Raw genomic sequence first — 19,121 nt, 5'->3', positions numbered from 1 at the left:
AGTTTGGGGATTTATTTTCATTTATTTTATTTGTTTATTTATTTATTTATTTTTTGACATTTCTAAATTCCTTCATTGAAAATGGGAGGGCAAATGAAGGGGAAATTTTGTACATAATGTATGTATGTCTCCATATGAATCTGTAAATAATTTGTTGTGAGATTTTTTAACACTTTCCCTTCCCTCCTCTGTCCCTATACCCACAGATTTGAAATCCCTCCGAAATTAGGTAACACTGTGTTCGGTCTATTTTTGCCAGCCCCAGTACTTCTTTCTGAATGTAACATACATGTATATGTTAAGTATTTTGTGTAATCATAAGTTACCTGAATTCCTGTGGGAATGATGCATTCAGAAATGTTTTAAATACTATCCGAGTAGAAGATAAAGGCTTCTGATGGATTCAGACAGAAGGTTTTAATCTAATCCTATTTAAAAACCAAGCAAAATTTAAAAAAAAAAAGGACATATTCCAATTTCTCTCAGAGACCTGGTAGCATGGAAATTCATGGGTAGCCCGATTCATTCGCTACCTACCGAGATACATTCAAAAGCCACAAGTAACACTGGTCGGCAAATGTGTGCATCGTACCATGCACTCATCGATAGCAGTCGACTCCATTCAAGATTATTTTGCTGTGTGTGTACTTACACAGAGATCTGGAACACATTAGTAGTATACCTCCAAGTTGAAATCTGACGAGGTAGAAATGTGCCATGAAGTTTTCCAAAACACACACACACACACACACACACACACACACACAATGAAAAAGAACTAAATAGTTCTAATGTTGAAGACCTTTGTATGGGTTCAAAGCTGCATCCGACAAACTGTGTTGAAATTAATGCAATGTAATGTACAGATATGCATTTTCTATATCATTTTTCTTCAGTGTCAGTAGAATGTTGTGACATTTGATGTGGTTTTTGTGTGTAGATTGATAAAACAGCTGTATGTTTGTCTTAACCTTGTATTGTCTGTCTTTAATCATGTGCTCTGGGCCCTGTTGCATAGAATCTCATTCCGATAGTCACTAAATACCATAGGCTAACAACAAGATACCATGGTAACAAGGAGAAAGTCTGTTAAAAAAAGCTGATGGGGACTATTGGCTAAGGTAGTTTCTGTCGTAATGAATATTATGTTCGATAGGGCTGAGATCTTTCGCTGTTGTATTCTTGTGCTGCAAACTGTAATTTGGTTCTGTTACATTATGATCGTGAATATTTACTTTGTGTTACGTCCGTAGCCGTGGAACAAATGTGTTTCTATAAACACTATTTTTTTTTAAGTTCGTGTTTGGTGTTTCTTTTTTTCTTTTCTTTTTCTATATATGTGTATTCCTGAAATAGGAACCACTGCAAGTTTGGTTTCAAAACAAATGCAGTTCGTTTCCATTCTTTCCAAGCTGCAGAAAGTACTGTCAGCCATAAGCAAAGTCATCTTCTATGTGATGACAGCAAATTGTCGCTTCCTTTTCTCGACTTGTAGTGAAATACTTTCATCTTGTTTAGTACAGCTGAAATAGTCCTTCAACAGTCATCCTATGAGAACCTTGTCATTTAATAAGTCAAGAATCCTCCCAGATTGAGTTTTCCCCCAAAGTCAAAATTACCACCTCGCACTGAAGGGGGAAAAAAAAACCAAACAAAACTGGAGAGAACTTGATCTACATAGGCATTGTTGACGGAGGATTTGTTATTTTGCCAACTTATATTTACTACCATTGACATGAAATAATTTCTACATTCCTTCTTCCAGTATTTATTATGACTATTTATGATTGATCTTAGCAGGTGACAGATGTAAAGATTGGACTTGGTATTACCTTGGAAACATAGGTAAAGGGCCTCAGGATGCTACGATAATTGATTATCGATTATTTATTTATGCCTATACCATGGACATGCACAAGCTGTTATCTCCTATTGTGTGTGAAATAGCCAAAATTTGGAGTAAGGGTGTAGTTCTAGTGTTTGCTCAAGGTAAGACAAATGTGTTACATGTATACATTATACTATGCAGTCATCCAGTAATCAAGACACAGTAATGCATATAGAATCATTTCATTTATTCATATCAATGATATGGAGTCTATATTATTCGGAAGGCAAATATTCTGGTCAGTACACAGATCATCATTGTGAGAGAGTAATTTTAGTGTAATGCACCATAGCTGACGCAGTCTTCATTTACAAATGATCCTGCATTTGGTCATACTTTTCCATGTCGAAGTACAGTTGTATGAAGACTAGGTGTGGGAGTATTGTACAAGTAAAGGCTACTTAAAGCTTTTTAAGATGCTCACCAGTAGTGTTAATGTAAAGATTAGAAGAAAGAATGTCATCTTTATTCTTAACACACATGAAAAGACACTCTATTAGCTAATAATACAAGGGTTCCTTTTACTGTTATCGAGGTTTTACCCATGCTGACTAAGTCAGCAATAGGTCTTTTTACACAGGTGTCTCAGATAAAGAGCCTGTGTTGTCCCTTTTTTGTGGACTGAGAATGAAAATTCATGACATTTGTCAGTGTCCATTAGAGCTCAAACTTGTTTTAGGAAAGAACATGCCTGGCCAATCTGCACAATATATATATCAGTTCCAGTCAATATAGCACCAGTATGCCATTGTGATATAATAGGCAGCGTGATAAGAACTAGAATTACAATGTACTTTGAATATGAGTTTAGGCAATTACTTGTGATGTGTATTCCAGAAATATGTGCAGTTTCAGTACTATGCAAAGTTAGGGGGTATCCCTTTCCTAGCCATCGAGGTCACATTTGTAACTAATGAAATAAGAATGCTGCTTCATTTTGTGGTTTAGTCTGTCTAGTAGCATCTAATCAGATGTCATAATCTGATGCCATGTATACATTCTTGCTGGCCAATGTCAATATGACAATTATTTGGAATGAAATATGGCTGTCTCAGTCAGTACTAAGAAAGTAGTACATGTAGTGCAAAAGGTACATGAATTGCCTAAGGTGTCAATTTGATGCAGCTGAGATTCCTTCAGAAGAGGTCAAAGGTCAACCATTTTGAAAGACAGGCACCTCAAGTATTGGAATTAGAAATTGTGGTTAGGTGAATAAACACCTTACTTTGTTGAAGTGTATACAAGTTTTAATTAGCCAAAGAATGAGGCCAATACAGTTACACCAATGAAGAAGTATGGCATGATGATGTGGTTTTGGTTGTTTTGATTTTATTTATTTTTTGTACGACATACAGCATTACAATTTCTAAAAAAATAAGAATTGGGACCCAAGACGTTACAACCTGCCCTGAATAGGGTGTCAGTATACATTGTACCTGTATTTCATCGCCTTGAAATAACCTTTGATCATCCATAGGCTGTTTGATTCCTCATTGAAATCCTAATGTGATACAAATTATTGGTCCAGGTAATTCCACCCGAAGAAAATGAACTGTCCTATAAAGGATTTCCAATCATACTGTCAACATGGAATATTTTGCAGTGTGGGAATTTCCTAAAAATTCTGCACTCTTCTGAACTTTGATAAAATCATGAAGTACTTCCATAATCAATTTCTATTGTAAATCTTCACCACGTAGAGTTACATTATACAGTGGCTCCAAAACATTATCTTTTACATGGACTCTTAATTTACGGAACACCATTGTAACAAACTGTCATTTTAACAGAGTATATTGTCTTGCGCCAGTTCAAAGTTTCATAGTACAATGTATTTTGTTGCTTTTAAAACCCCGACATCACAAACTTTGGATAATATAAGAAAATTATTTTTTTGATAGCAAGGAGTTTGTTGTAATAAGAGTCCACTCCATCAAAGGTTCAGTAAATTAGAATAAAATTAAAGCAGTCAACAAAAACATGGCAATAGAAAGAACAGCTGATCTGATTTTATGAACAGCACCTGACTTTTAGATTGGACAAATTAGTTCAGATGATTAGTATACCAGTATATCATATTTACAACATTATAGGAACAAGTTTTTGTCATCACTTGAGCAGAAAGCAGATAAAATGCACCTGCATATGGAAGTCAAATTTTGAATTTACAGAGAATGATACCTGCCTCAAAGAACTGTTGGTTTGAACTTCTGCAAGGGTTCCCAAGTGTTTATATCCCAGTGTTCCTTAAGCATCTTTGACTGGCTTCCTTATAACTTTTGTGACTCCAATAAATGAGTAGTGGCATGAGTAGATAATCCTGCATTGTAGCCACAAGGTAGCTTCTGTGGTGTACCCAGTGTATCAAGTAAAGAGTGTAAGACTGTTAATGGTCAGTATGGTATTACAGTTATTTCCATCTGTCTGTTTGCAGAGTATTCTATAGTGTTTTTATGCAGTTACTTTGGACCACGAACAATTTAATCTGCACAGTTTGTCAGGTAAAGTAGTGATTGGCAAGTCTGTCATCATTGTAGCATATTCTGCAAACAGGTGTGTCCTCTTATTTCTTCAGTCCCCAAATCATAAAGATAGTTGTCTGTTTCTTTTGTCTGACCATGTAGTGCATAACATTAACCCGTTGAGGACGAGTCCCGAGTATACTCGGGCAGGTGTCTATGGGAAATGCGTGTTGTAGCAAAATCAAACCGTCCTCAACGGGTTAATAAGTATTGCATTCCTTGTGGTATAATATTGCTGCTGTAAGGAGAGATATGTATCCTCAAAGTGAATGACAACTTAGAGCAATTCTATTCTATCTATACAATCTCCAAATATAACCGGTAGTAGCTGTGTGCAGTCACAAATAACTGTAGCTGAAGCGCATGAATAAAGCTGAAATATAGTCTGTGTAGAGAGTATAGACCAAATTATAAAATATGTTATGAAAATGGCTTTCTACCAATATAGTATTCAGAATAAGTATCTTACAAATAATGTAATGGATGGCACTATTCGTCAATAATGGTTTTTCACTTTGCAAAGGAATAGTTACAGTAGCTAAAAACCCTTGACTTCTTGCAGTAATGTAACATTGCAATTTTTCACTGAAGTGTGAATGAACAGCTCAAAACATTGCAGGATTAATGTGGCAGTGTTTCTTATTGAGAATGTTGGTTCTGCTATATTTAACTTTGCCAACCTGTTAAAGGGGAAATTAACATCCTGACCCAGGGCTGTCATTGCACCTTTTTTCTTTTTCTGTGAATGCGAGGAGCCTTTTATGGCCGATTACAGTCACACTTTATGTGGTGTAACATAGCACCCATGGTAATTTCATTTTTTAATTTTTGACCCAGTATATACACATTGTGTGTGACTTCAGTACATTTATTTGTATGATTATGCCTACGTGTATATGGGAATGCTGTCTCATGAGTGAATAACAACAAGAGGGGAATATATCCCAAATAAAATATGTGTGATTTGGAGCCATCTTCTCAGCGTTTTGTGCTTTGATGCAGTCTTATGGCCTCGGCACACCAAGCATGGTAACGGCCAACAGTGTGGTGTTTTGCTATGGTGCGCCAAACGCAGAGCTGCCAACTAGTACTGATTTTCAGTAATTTCTACTGAAATTGGACAAGAATACTGAAGGTTACAAGCAAATTACTGATTTTAGAAATCATTGTCTGTGATAAATTCTATAGCACTGTTAAGGATTACTGATTTTCACTCAAAAAAGGTGCAAATTACTGATTTTCAGCCATCAAAGTACTGAAAGGCTTCTACAAAAGTTGGCAGCTCTGCAAACGGAACCATATCTGGTTATGTTTCAATTGAGTATCACTTCCCTGCTGATAATTGTGTTTCAAAATAAATCTTTAACCAGTTGTGTTGTTGCTCTCGATTTTGACATAAGTATGATTTTTTTTCATGATTTTTGTATCGAGTTATAGATTTTTTAAGAGAACCAGACATGATTCATTTTGGCACACCATAGCAAAACACCAGACTGCTGCTGTTACCATGTTACCATGTTTGGTGTGCTGGCACCTTTACACTGTGCTTGTGTCCCAATTTTTATTTTTTTTTTTTTCGGTTTCCTTCTGTTTGTGCTTGTGTCTATGTCTGTGGGTGTGAACATGTGTATGTGTGTGTGTGTGTGTGTGTGTGTGTGTGTGTGTGTGTGTGTGTGTGTGTTGTGTGTGTGTGTATGCCTGTGCATTTGTAAGAGATGGATTTGCGTGAGAGTCACAAAAATTATAAAGAAAATTGTCATTTTCCTCGCATAACAAAAGACCACTAGACTTGCCTCTTTCAAAAGGCAGGGCAAATGATTACCCTTGATGTACCTCAGTGACAAGTCGAGTACTGTAGAATGATTAGTGTTTCCATAAATTGTAATTTCGCAAGAGCCAAGATTAGCGAAATTAAAAATGCATGCAAAAGCTATTGTCTACACTATATGCATTGAATGCCACAGGCACTTCGCAAAAATTTCATGCCACTAAAATATGAAGGGTTTGTTCGCAAAAAACGATAAGTCCATTTTTGAAGATATTGAAGTCCGGTCTCTGTCATAAAGTACAAAATAATACCTTTTAAATAATATATTGGTCATTACATATTAAGGTACATTTTTGAAGTTATGGTCAAAAGAAGCAAAAATATTCTTATTATTCTCTTTATTTTTCTTGACCTTTAATTGCAAATATCTCCATTTGGCAAATATGGACTTCATATCATGTTTGAGAGTAATGTACCGGCACTGTAAAACGAGGAATTTTCATGTGCATTTTAATTTCGCGAATTTCGCGAGCGCCAAGATTCGCGAAATTAAAATGCACGCGAAAGTTCTTGTCTACACTATATGCATTGAATGTCAGTGGCAGTTCGCGAAAATTTCATGCCGCAAAAAAGGCCATCGGCTCCAATTCGCGAAAAATTAATGCCGCGAATATATCATGTTTTACAGTATACTTCCCCTTCCCCACTCAAAAAAAAAAAAAAAAAAAACTGTGAAATTTTGTTAAATTCTTTTGTATCTTCATTATTGTTCTATGCATTTAACATCACAAACTGTAGTAGTCTTCTCATCTAGTGATGGCAGCACTGAAACTTTGAAAATTCATAACTTTTGAACGGATAGTGTGATTTTCCTCAAACTCTCTGGTGTGTTCTGCTAATAAATTGTTACATTCACTCAATCCACACATACACTTTACATACACACACACACACACACACACACACACACACATACATACAATTTGTACACTTACACATACACACATACACACACATACATATATACATGAAGAGTTTGTTCGCGAAAACCGATAAGTCCATTTTTGAAGATTTTGAAGTACGGTCTCTGTCATAAAGTACAAAATGATACCTTTTAAATGATATATTGGTCACTACATATAAAGGTACATTTTTGAAGTTATGGTCAAAAGAAGCAAAAATTTTCCTATTATTCCCTTTATTTTTCTTGACCTTTAATCGCAAATATCTCCATTTGGCAAATATGGACTTATCGGTTTTTGCAAACAAACTCTTCACATACACATGCACATACGCATTCACATACACATATGTGTGCACATACACACACGCATACACATTTCTGATAAGAATGAATGTGATATAGGAAATTTATTCATTTATTTATTTATTCTTCATTTATTTATTTATCTATTTATCTATTTATCTATTTATTTATTTCACCAGGTAAAGAATAAAGGATACATATCATAAAACATTACAAACATGAAACAAAAACCAGAATGAACATGTCGTCCAGCAAAGAGAATACATCCAAAAGAGAATGTCTTTTTAGTCGGTGATGGCATCTGTTGGATGACATGTGTTCCTTCAATTTGTAGAGCTTTGTGAATATCCCTGCAAGTAAAGGTCCTATTTAAATTGGTAAGGAATAAGGAATGAAGATGTACTGAACGAGAAAAGATAAATGTATCTAATTTGAAAACATGTTTTCTGCAGAATGCAGTTGCAAGCGTCATCAATACAAGGTACTTGTATCTCGTGGAATGTCACAGAGGTTTCAACTAAACCACTTTCTTCAATCCAGGTTTCAGGCAGTGTCTACTGGTAGACCCTATAGTTGGCTTATATACACACCCCTACAAAATTCTCATTCTTATTTTTGTCATATAAAAGTAACACTTTATTTCCCTAATTTTTCCTTCTCCTTTTCCCCCTTCTCTTCCTTCTTCTTCTCCTTTTTTTCTTACTTCGTTTTGTTAATCTCCATCATTTCTCTCTTCTTCTCTTTCTTCTCTTTCCTCTTCTTTTCCTTCTTCCTGCTTCTTCTATTTTTCTTCTTCTCCTAATCCTCCTCCCCTTCTTGCTTCTTCTTCTCCTTCTCCTTCTCCTTCTCTTCTTCTTCTTCTTTTCTTCATTCTTTTTTTTTTTCCTTCACCTTGAATATTGGTTTTATCTCCATCCATCTTCCAGTGTACATGGTTATTGCTGATAAGTTGAGAGGGCGCTATCATACTTCTGTTGCTACTTGTATCGCGATGATGAAGGAGTAGCGGTACGGTAATTGTACGTCGTGCTGCTGTCTGTGTGTAGTCCTCGCTGTGTCCAGCAAGTGTACGTGTGCATTAGTGTATAGAGACTCTGTGAACGTGAAGGCGGACAATTCTGAAGTGAAACGAAGATACTTGACGACGTGATAAGTGTTTTTCCAAAATGTCGGGAGGAGGTAAAGCATTGTTTTATTATCCGTTAGTTTCACAACGTCTGTATTAACTGCAAATGATAGTAAGTGTGATATATTTATGACCGGAGACGACAATTACGGGACACCGAGCGGGTCATGATTTACTCTGAACGTGTGTTAAAATACTGTTGCAATGTTGTGTTGTTCGGGTTGTGCCTATCGAATCCGTGCTGCATGCTGCTTTAAATTGTAGTTCAGTGGTGGTGGTGTGTATTTTACTCTAACTATTAAAGTTTATTTGTCAGTTAAATTACTAATACTAAATATATCTACTAACTAGAGTTCTAGTGGTAGTACTATAGGCCTAGATTTCTACTTTGATGGGATACCTGGATCAAGCGGATCAGGTCCCTGTTGCATAAAAAAACCCTTACTGCTGGACTTACCGCTCCTTTCTAGCGGTAAGTCTTCAAATTAGCGGTAAATTCTATAATCCTTGATGCTGATTGGCTGTGACACCTGATTTTGACGGTAGTTACCATTGAAATTCAATGACAATGGTAAGTTTTATGCCACGGGCCCCAGGTCTAACTCTAACGCCCGTAACGGTTAGGGACCCAATTCAATTGTCTAACATTGTTAGAGTCTAACTTCTATAAAATAAGTGCAGTGAAAATTTATAGGATTGTAATGTTGTTTCCACCTTGTCTCGGCTCTGACTCTGAGTCTCAGTTGAGCTGGGCGTTGTAAACCCATCACCATAATCAATCTGGGAAACCTGCTGATGAGGGGTGCTCCCGCTCATCAAGACCCCTCCGCCTCATGAGCATCCCGTCCATGCCCATGCTCATGAGACCCCCGGGCCGGGATGAACTGCTCATACTTGTGTCATGAGGCCCCTGGTTCACTTTTCATCCATCTCACATCTGACATATATTTTGTTGCAATTTTGCACAGTGATTTTTTGTTACACACACCACATGACCACTGCACTCTCCATGATTGAAAAGAAGAAAAAAATTCTGTCTGCGCTTTTTGACAGAAATCAAGTTTTTTAATCAACCGATGTGCAGCGACCCATCGAAACAAGGGTGCCAGCGGGTCCCCTCAATGTAGGGCTACTGCACCTATTGGCCTCATCCAGCTCGAAAGTTTTGGTGCTTTTTTCTGCGGCTATCACCTCTCCACGCACGAATCAGCCTCGCTTGGATGAAGCTGAAGTCTGACATCATTTTACAAAGAATCGTAAAGAGAAAAATAAAGCCAGAACTAACCTCATCTTGTACATACTGGTACATTACAAATTACTATAATACCATTCCACACTGATGGAGTGGGTACCGGTACTCGAATTTGTCAGCAAACTAATGACTTTGTAGGTATTTAGGGTTCACTTTCTTGGTAAATTCTGCTGCACAAGCCTTTGTGTGCCTTTCGTGCATGCAAGCTGTGGGATTTTCAGAGCGAGCTTGCAGGGATGCCAAGTTCAAAAGAAATTTATGAGTGAGATTTTTATGACTCTGCATCTCGGCGAGTGGATGTGCGCGCAGCCTCCCCCCCCCCCCCCCCCCCCCCCTTCCTGGACTCCCACGGCAGGGAGCTCTTTCAATTTTTAGCTCTTAATGGTGCAATCAGGTGCATACTTAAGTGACTATTTTTTACTTATTTTGAAAGACGGAAGGAAAATATGCCTTCAATTGTAACTATCACTTTGAGTATCCTTGTAACCATCCTTTGAGCTATGCTCCTTATTATGTGCCCAAATTGCAGACTTTGACCAATGCGTGAGAAAAAATGGGTGCCATGCGTGAGTTCGTGAGACGACCCCTAAATGCTTGAGTCTCACTCAGAATGCGTGAGACTTGGTAGCTCTGAGCTTGTGCACGCTGGTGAGGAGATTTCTGTAGGCCTACATAGCATTTTATTGAACTGGGGGCCTCATGAGCAGCTCGCCCCGTGGGCTTCATGAGCATGGCCAGGGTGCTCATGAGGTGGGGGAATCCTTGTGAGCAGGAGCACCCCTCATGAGTGGGTATCCTAGACTGTAATTAGGCCCTATGTAACTTATATATTAGTATTACATACACAGCAGAGCAAGGCAGGTATAGAGTGGTCTGAGTGATACAGGGTCTAACTAGATTTTCTAGAAATTTTTTTAAGATAAATCTGCCTCTTGCTCGGTGGCCTCTTGTTAAAATCTGTTGATAAAGAGGCTCAATAATCAGGTACGAGAGTAATCTGCCCTCCTCTACCCTGAACACTTGCTTGCGAAACGATTAGTGTTTAACTGCTGGATGTAGATAAAGACTATTCGGCAGTGTGCTAGCGCGGAAGTAACATCTTTTTCAACATTTAATAGCGGTTAGGGAGTGTGAAATCCATGACCATAGTACCGTAGTAGATACCTACAGTGATTGTCAATAGGCGTTTTCACATCAGCCCGATAAAAATCCAAGCTCGAGATATTTTTCGCAGAAAATAGTCAGCAAAATAGCGCGCTATTTCGAAGCATCGGGCTGATGTGAAAACGCCTAATCAGTTGCAATGAAAATACCTCGACGGAAGAATTTCATGAATTTGAATACACCTGCAGTGACTTGAGAGAGGAGTGTGTTTTGTATGTTTAAAAATACACAGATTATAAAGGATAATACACTTCAGGCAAAATGACATAGTGTATCCAGGTAGAGGGTTGACACAATTTAGAATGTTGAAGATGAACCATGTATGACCCTGCATCACAAAACCAACAAAAAGTCGCCAGACATGCATTTTTAGTTAAGAACAAATTTTGGAAGAGCAGACTCAAAGCTTTGAAATGAGGTATAACTCAATTCAAATGGACTCTCCTAACCTATCTAAATATTGGAAAGAAAGGCCACACCCTGGAAAGTGTGAACTGAGAAAAAAAGGCTCTGAAGTATAGGGTCTATTAAAGCACTTAATCTTTACCAAGCTGTGCTAGCTGTGGGATGAATGGAACAAAAAACAGGATGTTGACCACCTGAGCAACAACAGTGAAGAGATTATCAGATTAAGCTGAAATTGAGCATGCTTCATTAACACATTTTGTAAATCCTTAACGCCAACTTCAATGCAGTAGCATCACTCTTTACAAAGTTATTGGAGCTGAAAGTGAAGAGAATGGACAATGTTTTAAAGAAATGAAAAGAAGGCTCTATGAGAAACACCTAACCACACTATTCCACCAACACGTGTTTGAGAAAAACTGCTGAAAACAGAAGTTCCTGTTTGTTTTATGATCCCAAACTTTAACATAATGTAGAAGAAGGGTTTGCTCTTTCAGAAAATATGAAAAACTCAAGATTGGTTAGGTTGACCATTTCACCCATTTTCAGTCCTCACACAAAATCAGTGCATGCGACTTTTTGTTCGTTTTGTGATGCACTGTCACATATACAAGCGTACACTGTATTTGTACACATACAGTACACATACAGTGTAAGTTGGGGAGTATCAGTCCAATAGAGTTTGTGAAAGAGTGGTTAGTTGTCAGGAAAGTACCTGGATAGACTGTGTATTTCTATTCAGGATGAGTGGCTACATGTAGCTATCTGTATGAATGTGAGTGAAGATAGAAATACAAGACAGCTTTGTAATATTTCATAATTAAATAATAATTGTTTTAGTCAGGTGGTGGGAATGAACGTATACAATTGTACATATGATACAAATTGTACCTTAAAAAACAACAGTATAAACAAACAGTGATTGAAGGCCCAAAGGCCATCATTCTAAAGATTACTGTAAACACCATATATTTAGCGAGTCTAAATTTTTGCGTATCGGGACTTCCCGACGATTTAGCGAGTGATTGAATACGTGATCATGGAGTGCTCTACTGAACTGAAAAATGTATATGTGTGCGTCACATTCATATCGGGAGCAGAGTCATTATTTTCGTGTGTCTTTAATTTTGCGAAAAGCACCCGACTCGCAAAATTTGCGAAAATGAAAACCTTGTGAAATATTTGGCGTATACAGTGCCTTCTCCCTACATACTTGTAGTGAATCTTTATTGGACATTGCATGACTTGTTCTTGTTTTCTCCTTTCACCCAGATTTTGTTGTACCAAGAAACTTCCGCCTGCTGGAAGAGCTGGAGGAAGGCCAGAAAGGAGGGGATGGTACCAGCAGCTGGGGGCTGCTCAACGATGACGACATGTCTCTCTCGGAGTGGACAGGCATGATCCTGGGACCACCAAGGGTAGGAGACGTGGGATGGTATTCTGAAATCCTTCCCAGGAAGAAATTCCTTCCTAAGTCAGGGTTTTTTCCTAAGTGGTATTCTGAAAATCTTCTGAAGTTTCTTCCTAAGTGCCTTCCTAACTTTTTCCCTAAACTAATGAAGAAACTTAGGAAGATCTGCAAATGAGGATGAGATATGCAAATTTCAAACTTGGAAAGAAGTTGGTATTCTAGAATGCACTTAGGAAAGAATTGCAGGAAGATATTTAGGAAAGCCCCACCCCTGTCCTAAACTACATTGTGATGGGCAATTGTCGCTCACTGTGCACAACATATACTTTGATGTGCAAAATGAGCATGAGAAAGGGGACATGCCGCGCATTCGTGTATTTAACCCTACGTCATAATGATACGCAATTGTCATTGGTTGGTTCCTTTTGATACAGCATTTTGAATTGGCTTAAAGAACATGGGCGGGGATAAGGATGGCCGAATTTGCATTAAGAAGTTTTAAGGAAGAAATTTAAAAATACCAATTCTGTCTTTCTAAAGCACTTCCTAAGTTTCTGACTTACGAAGAAACTTAGGAAGATTTTCAGAATACCACCCCCGGTATCTTGAGAATCATTTTGTTTTGGCATTAGTATGATTACCAACTCTCTTGGTACTTGCAAAACAGTCCAAACTCTGTCGGCTATCACCTCGGGCACGTTAGGCTGTTTCAAAGATACCTTGTGTGTGTGTGTGTGTGTGTAATTCTTACTAATGCCCTCATTTATGTGCATTATTTGTATAATTACATGATGTATGAATGTTGGTGTTGTATGTGACTACATGCTGAATTTCTATAGTGACAGTCGAAGTGTCTTGCTCAAATTTAACAGCATGCTGAAAATTACAGATGCATGAAACGTATTTGCAACACTATTGTATGTGACTACATGCTGAATTTCTATAGTGACAGTCAAAGCGTCTTGCTCAAAATTAACAGCATGCTGAAAATAGTGTTGCAAATACGTTTCATGCATCTGTAATTTTACTATTAGTCTGGAAAAAGATTCTAATCCTTGGACTACAGCTCTCTCATTGTGGGTGAAGTATTCTACAACAACAGAAAAAGGGGGGCAAGATAGCATCAGAGAGCAGCTAGAATCATAGAGCTTCCAGGAACATGAGCCAGTCTGCAGCCAAAAGTGATTTGTGCTTCGTGCATACAGTCATGCTCAATATCAAGTTGTTATTTTTCATATGACATGTTGAACATGAAGTTCTGGACCACACTGGTGTAGTGTAGTGTGGTATAGTATAGTGTAGCATGGAGTAAGGCCCAGGGGGTAATGCAGTGAGGTTTAGTATAATGCTTTTTAGTGTCATGTTGTGTAAAGTATTTGTTGTGACATAGTGCTCTTCAGTAATTGGTACCACAATTTCCACAATTTTGCTTCTGTGTGCATGAAATGCTACTGTTAAAGGTTTAATATGATGACATTTCTCATAAATGTAATTGTTAGTGTATTCACTTTCATTCCAGATTATATCTGTTTAGGGACTTCTGAAATTGGGTCAAAGAATCTGTTTTTTAAAAGTTCAGTTGCTGATGATAATTTTTTCCCTCCGTCTTGCTTTGCCCCCACAGACTGTTTATGAGGGTAGGATTTACAACCTGGAGATACGATGTGGACCCAAATACCCAGACCACCCACCAACAGTTTGCTTCACAACACGTATCGCCATCTCTTGTGTCAATCCACAGACAGGGGAGGTATGTTAGCACATTCAAGCTCACTATTGTGGCTAATTAGATGGATTTGCCATTTCGCACAATCCCAGTGGCAAGCTTTTCCTTACACTGATGTTGTGTCCACCATGAAAAGATGTTGAAATATACAATGTACATAAAATGCCCATTATTGCCCGAGATGTTATTCTTTGATATTGCTGTGGTTATTGTAGAACCTTACTTGATTGCTTTTTCATGGGAACACTGACCATCATTTTCACACTTAGAAATTGAAACAAAGTCAAAATAAAGTGTTCCTTCAATGGAAAATATGTAATGATCCGTCTATGGCAGAAATAACATTTCAGCAATGTTTGTTGGCCTGAGAATACTAATACTCCAGTGAAGGAATTTCCAATGTTAACATTTTATGATAGTTAGATCACATGTAATTTCTGTGATAATCAAAGATTTCTGCAAAATTCAAGATCCAAACACAAAAGGGTTCTTTTCAGGTATTGTGATAATTTTGAATGAGGATATAGGTTCTTCAGTGTGCTATACCAAACTTGCAGTGTCATAAAGAAACAAAGTGATCATAACAAAAAGATACATTTAAATGAGCATGTACTTTACAGCTATGTTGGGGCATCCAAATCAAGAAAGACAGTAAAGGGACAGTGACACAACATGCAGTCATAATAAAACACTTTTTGTCATATCTTTTTGCTCTCTCCTACGAGAGCATTGTGGATGTCATCACATGTCTATTTCTGTTAGTATGGGTAATGACAATTTCAAGTCCTTGGTGTGACACTGGAAATACTGCTAACTCTTTATGTGCCATGTTAGCACGCTCGACTCAGTCGATGGCGTGCCAACTTCGCATATTCTGCTCAAAAACACAATCCCGCCCAAAACAATCGATAAATCGCCAAATGCTGCAGTACATTGATAGCATTTCTCGCGATTCCAACCCTATCATATGCAGCTTGCATTTTAAGTGGTGATTGACAATCAAGGTGTATGTGGATTTGCGAGAAAATTTTTAGTTTCCATTACTGTTCTGTGTGCACAAGTCATACCTCTATGATAATCTAGCTACTGGTCATTTGAAAAAAAAAGCGATCATAGATTTGTCATACAATTTACATCAAAGTAAAGCTTGGCATATTCTCTACCATTTTGTTCATTACATGTCCAGGGTTACATGACTATGTTGCAATCTCAGAATAATGTTGCACACAGGGAGTTTACACCATGGCACATAAAGAGTTAACTATCGTTCAACTATAAGTTAACTATAAGTTAAACTTCAGTAACATAACTAAGACTGCTTTACATTCTGTTACTTTTTATCTGTCTTCTTGAATTTTGTCTTTTCCCTCTATCTATTGATCTATCTATCTATCTATCTATCTATCTATCTATCTATCTATTGATCTATCTATCTATCTATCCATCTATCTATCTATCTATCTATCCATCTATCCATCTATCCATCCATCTATGATCTTTCTCATTCTCTTTGTTTGTCTTCCCATATTATGTCTCGGTCTTTTTCTTTCTCATGTGCATCAACAGGTGATACGGAATACTCTACCGAGTCTAGCACGATGGCAGAGGAGTTACACAATTAAGACCGTCTTACAAGACATCAAGCGTTGTATGACTACCAAAGAGAATGCAAAATTATCCCAACCTCCAGAGGGAAGCAGGTTTTAGCACTGTCACATCAATTATTTTTTTTTAAAGTTTTTTCTTCTCTCTGTCTATCTTCCTCTCCTCTCACACTATCTATCTATCTATCTCTGTATCTATCTGTCTATCTATCTATCTAGCTATCTGTCTACCGGTATCTATCTATTTCTTTCCCTCATGTTTCTTTCTCTCTGTAAGGAAGGAGGTTGTTATGAAGTTGGAGTCATAGTGTAAATATCATCTGGTATATGCTGAGAGCCATAACTCTGAGATGCTTGTAACCATTCCCATTGATGATACCTCCCCCATCAGCCTGCATCATTTCATCGGTTCTCCTTCTGATGCTTCTCTCCCTCTCACACCCATCTCCTTCTCTGTCTTTCTTTCTGTCTATTTCTCACCTTCTCTCTATCTCTCCCTTTCCGTGTATTTCTCTAGGTCTGTCTCATCCTACCATGTATGTAATTTTTTGCCATCGCTGTTATATTTGATATTGTTGTGAGTCTCGGCTAATTTCCTGAGACAAAAACACTTGGGGTGTTTGCCAGTCCATAGGCTATCGTGACAGAATACTATTTAAATGAAAGTTTACATAATTGTACTCAGTTTTGAATGGTTTGGGCCCGAGCAGTGCATGAATAGCCCCCGTTGGTGAAAAGTTCTGACATGACAGCTAAGCAGTTGTTAATTCCATGTTTTCTCAGACACCAGACACACTTTGTCATGTACAGTTGTTTCATAATATTTCATATATTTATTCATTTATTAGATTCTTTCTCTTCCTGTTTTTATACGTCTTGGCTGACTCAGGCTAAATATGCAAGTGCGTACAGCAGAGAATTTTGCAGCACTGTTAGCTCATCATTTACACCGTAATTTGAGTACTCAGACTTCTCGTGCTACAATGTACAGTGTATCAATGTCTTCAGTACATACATTTTAATACAGTTTGCATGGGACTTGGCCAGTAACAAACAAACCAACCAAACAAAATTTAGCACTTTGTGATTGCAGCTTGGTTGGGTGCAGAGCTCCTGTGAGGTTTTGATTACCATGCATAGTGTGAGAGTACATTAGGTTTTTCTTTCTTCTTGATTGCATTATTCTGGATTGGATAAAGCACCGTCGATCAAGGCAATGGTTGTCTATCAGTGTGTCTGGCTTGACATATGTCGATCGTTGCATCGTAACCTTTGGACATTTGCAGTCAAATATGGTTAATTAAGCAGAACTTGGTACATGTATATTGAAGTGCGATCATACAGAGATGAGGAGACTAAATTTTGGAGTCCTTGTTGGGTGAAGGGAGTGCACTGGTCTCAGGGAACGTCTTAAATGTCACACTTTTTACGACCAGTTCAATCAGTATTTGGTGCAGGGGTAATTAAGAAAGGTTAACCTTTGAACAAATCCAACAAAGCAGAAAAAGATTAAGCTCAGAGTCTCCACTTTCCTTGTTTGGGAATCTATCAAATGCTTTGGGAAAGATAGTCAAAGGATTCAGTGCCGTAGTGGTTTGAATGTTTTCTTTTAGGAGGGGGTATGCAAGTTCACAGAGATAATTTGTTGCTTTTTGCATCCAAATGCAGGGTGTGGGGTTAAAAAGTCAAATGTTCAGATTGTTTTGTCCAGAAGATGATACAACATGTTCAGTGAGTGGAGATACATCTTTTTTTTTTCTGGTAAAAATTCTAAATGTAATATTGAGATTGGTGACTTTTTGGATCATAGGTCAAAGGTCAAGTTGCAATATTTGACAGTCTTTGTGTCATTACCTTCATAGAGAAAATAAAGCACAATGTTTAGGTCACACTTTATTAGGAAAGTACATTGTAAAGGTTTAAAACTAGACACATGAATAAGAGACATAATATGAAGTACCATGTCAAATATGTGGAGTTTCTGGTATCTTGTGGGAAGAGGTTAGGGCATGTAATTTGCAGGTTTGGAAAACATTAGTCCACACTTACAGTGTTATATCATGTCACATGTATGAGACTGGGCAAATACTGTTGCTCTTGTGGGTGAGGAATGTAATAGCATGTACAAATTTATTAGCCCACTCCTTTTTCTTTTTTCTTTTTTGTCTGTGTGTGTTTACAGATGTATAACTCAAACTAATGTGATAGGGTGAAGTTTTTTGTGTGATGTGCATACATACACAAATTATTAAAGTCATTGCAACTTGCTGATTGTAGAAAAGTTTAATTATTTTCAAGTGAAAAACCTATTTTGCGCATGAGCAGAAGAGTACAAAGAGATGATTTGTACTCTGGAGGATCTTGATACTGTTTCTGTAACCCACAGAAGGTTTGAGAATTCTACGTCTTGATTGAAGCATGCCATCAAACTGTGTGCCATTCGGTGATGCACTCGTAAATAGCGTTGGTAAGGGGAAAAGGATGAAAGAGACAAAGGTTTTGGAGAATCCCTACCTCTAGCATGTACATGTAGATGTGCTACAACCAGGATGTAAATGTATTATTTTTGGAGCAGACCTGCTTTTGAAATGGTCTTTCAAAATTATTATTATATGTGTTATTCTTTCTTTTATCATTGGTTTAATGTATGCCATATTTACCTGTTCTAACTTTGACTTTAAGATGCCCATATATTTATTACAAAGGCACACAGTAATGTAGACTAGAGTAGCATAAACATGTCTGTTTCGAATGCGATTTTTTGCCATGGCTGCCATGTTGGACATACTTTTTTTTCTGTGTTTAGAATATGGCCTGGGTCTGAAGAGTGCAGACTAATCACTGTTTCTTAAGTTTTATCATTTTTAAGAAAGAGGGAGTGTGAGAATGTGTGTGTGTGTGTATTCAGAAGAAAGATGCGTAGTCTTCTGTTATCGGCCTGTAGTGTGTAAATTCAAAGAAGAATGTATAAAAATCACATACATTTGT

At 37.6% G+C, this 19,121-nt stretch overlaps 1 protein-coding gene across 1 annotated transcript; it reads left to right on the top strand.

Annotated features, from left to right (window-relative positions):
- The first annotated feature begins 8,492 nt into the window (after positions 1 to 8,492).
- On the top strand, positions 8,493 to 18,731 carry LOC139719279 (ubiquitin-conjugating enzyme E2 variant 2-like). The gene is made up of 4 exons (XM_071630702.1): positions 8,493 to 8,624; positions 12,665 to 12,810; positions 14,428 to 14,553; positions 16,096 to 18,731. Exons 1-4 carry the CDS (start codon positions 8,612 to 8,614, stop codon positions 16,234 to 16,236), a joined length of 426 nt encoding a protein of 141 aa, XP_071486803.1. The 5' UTR covers positions 8,493 to 8,611; the 3' UTR covers positions 16,237 to 18,731.
- Positions 18,732 to 19,121: the final 390 nt, after the last annotated feature.

This window comes from Diadema antillarum, unplaced genomic scaffold (assembly GCF_040938485.1).
Source record: "Diadema antillarum isolate AM-2024a unplaced genomic scaffold, OU_Dant_1.0 scf00000108, whole genome shotgun sequence".
Lineage (NCBI taxonomy): Eukaryota > Metazoa > Echinodermata > Echinoidea > Diadematoida > Diadematidae > Diadema > Diadema antillarum.
Note: the sequence above shows the minus strand (reverse complement) of the source record. Positions and strands in the feature narration are given on the sequence as shown.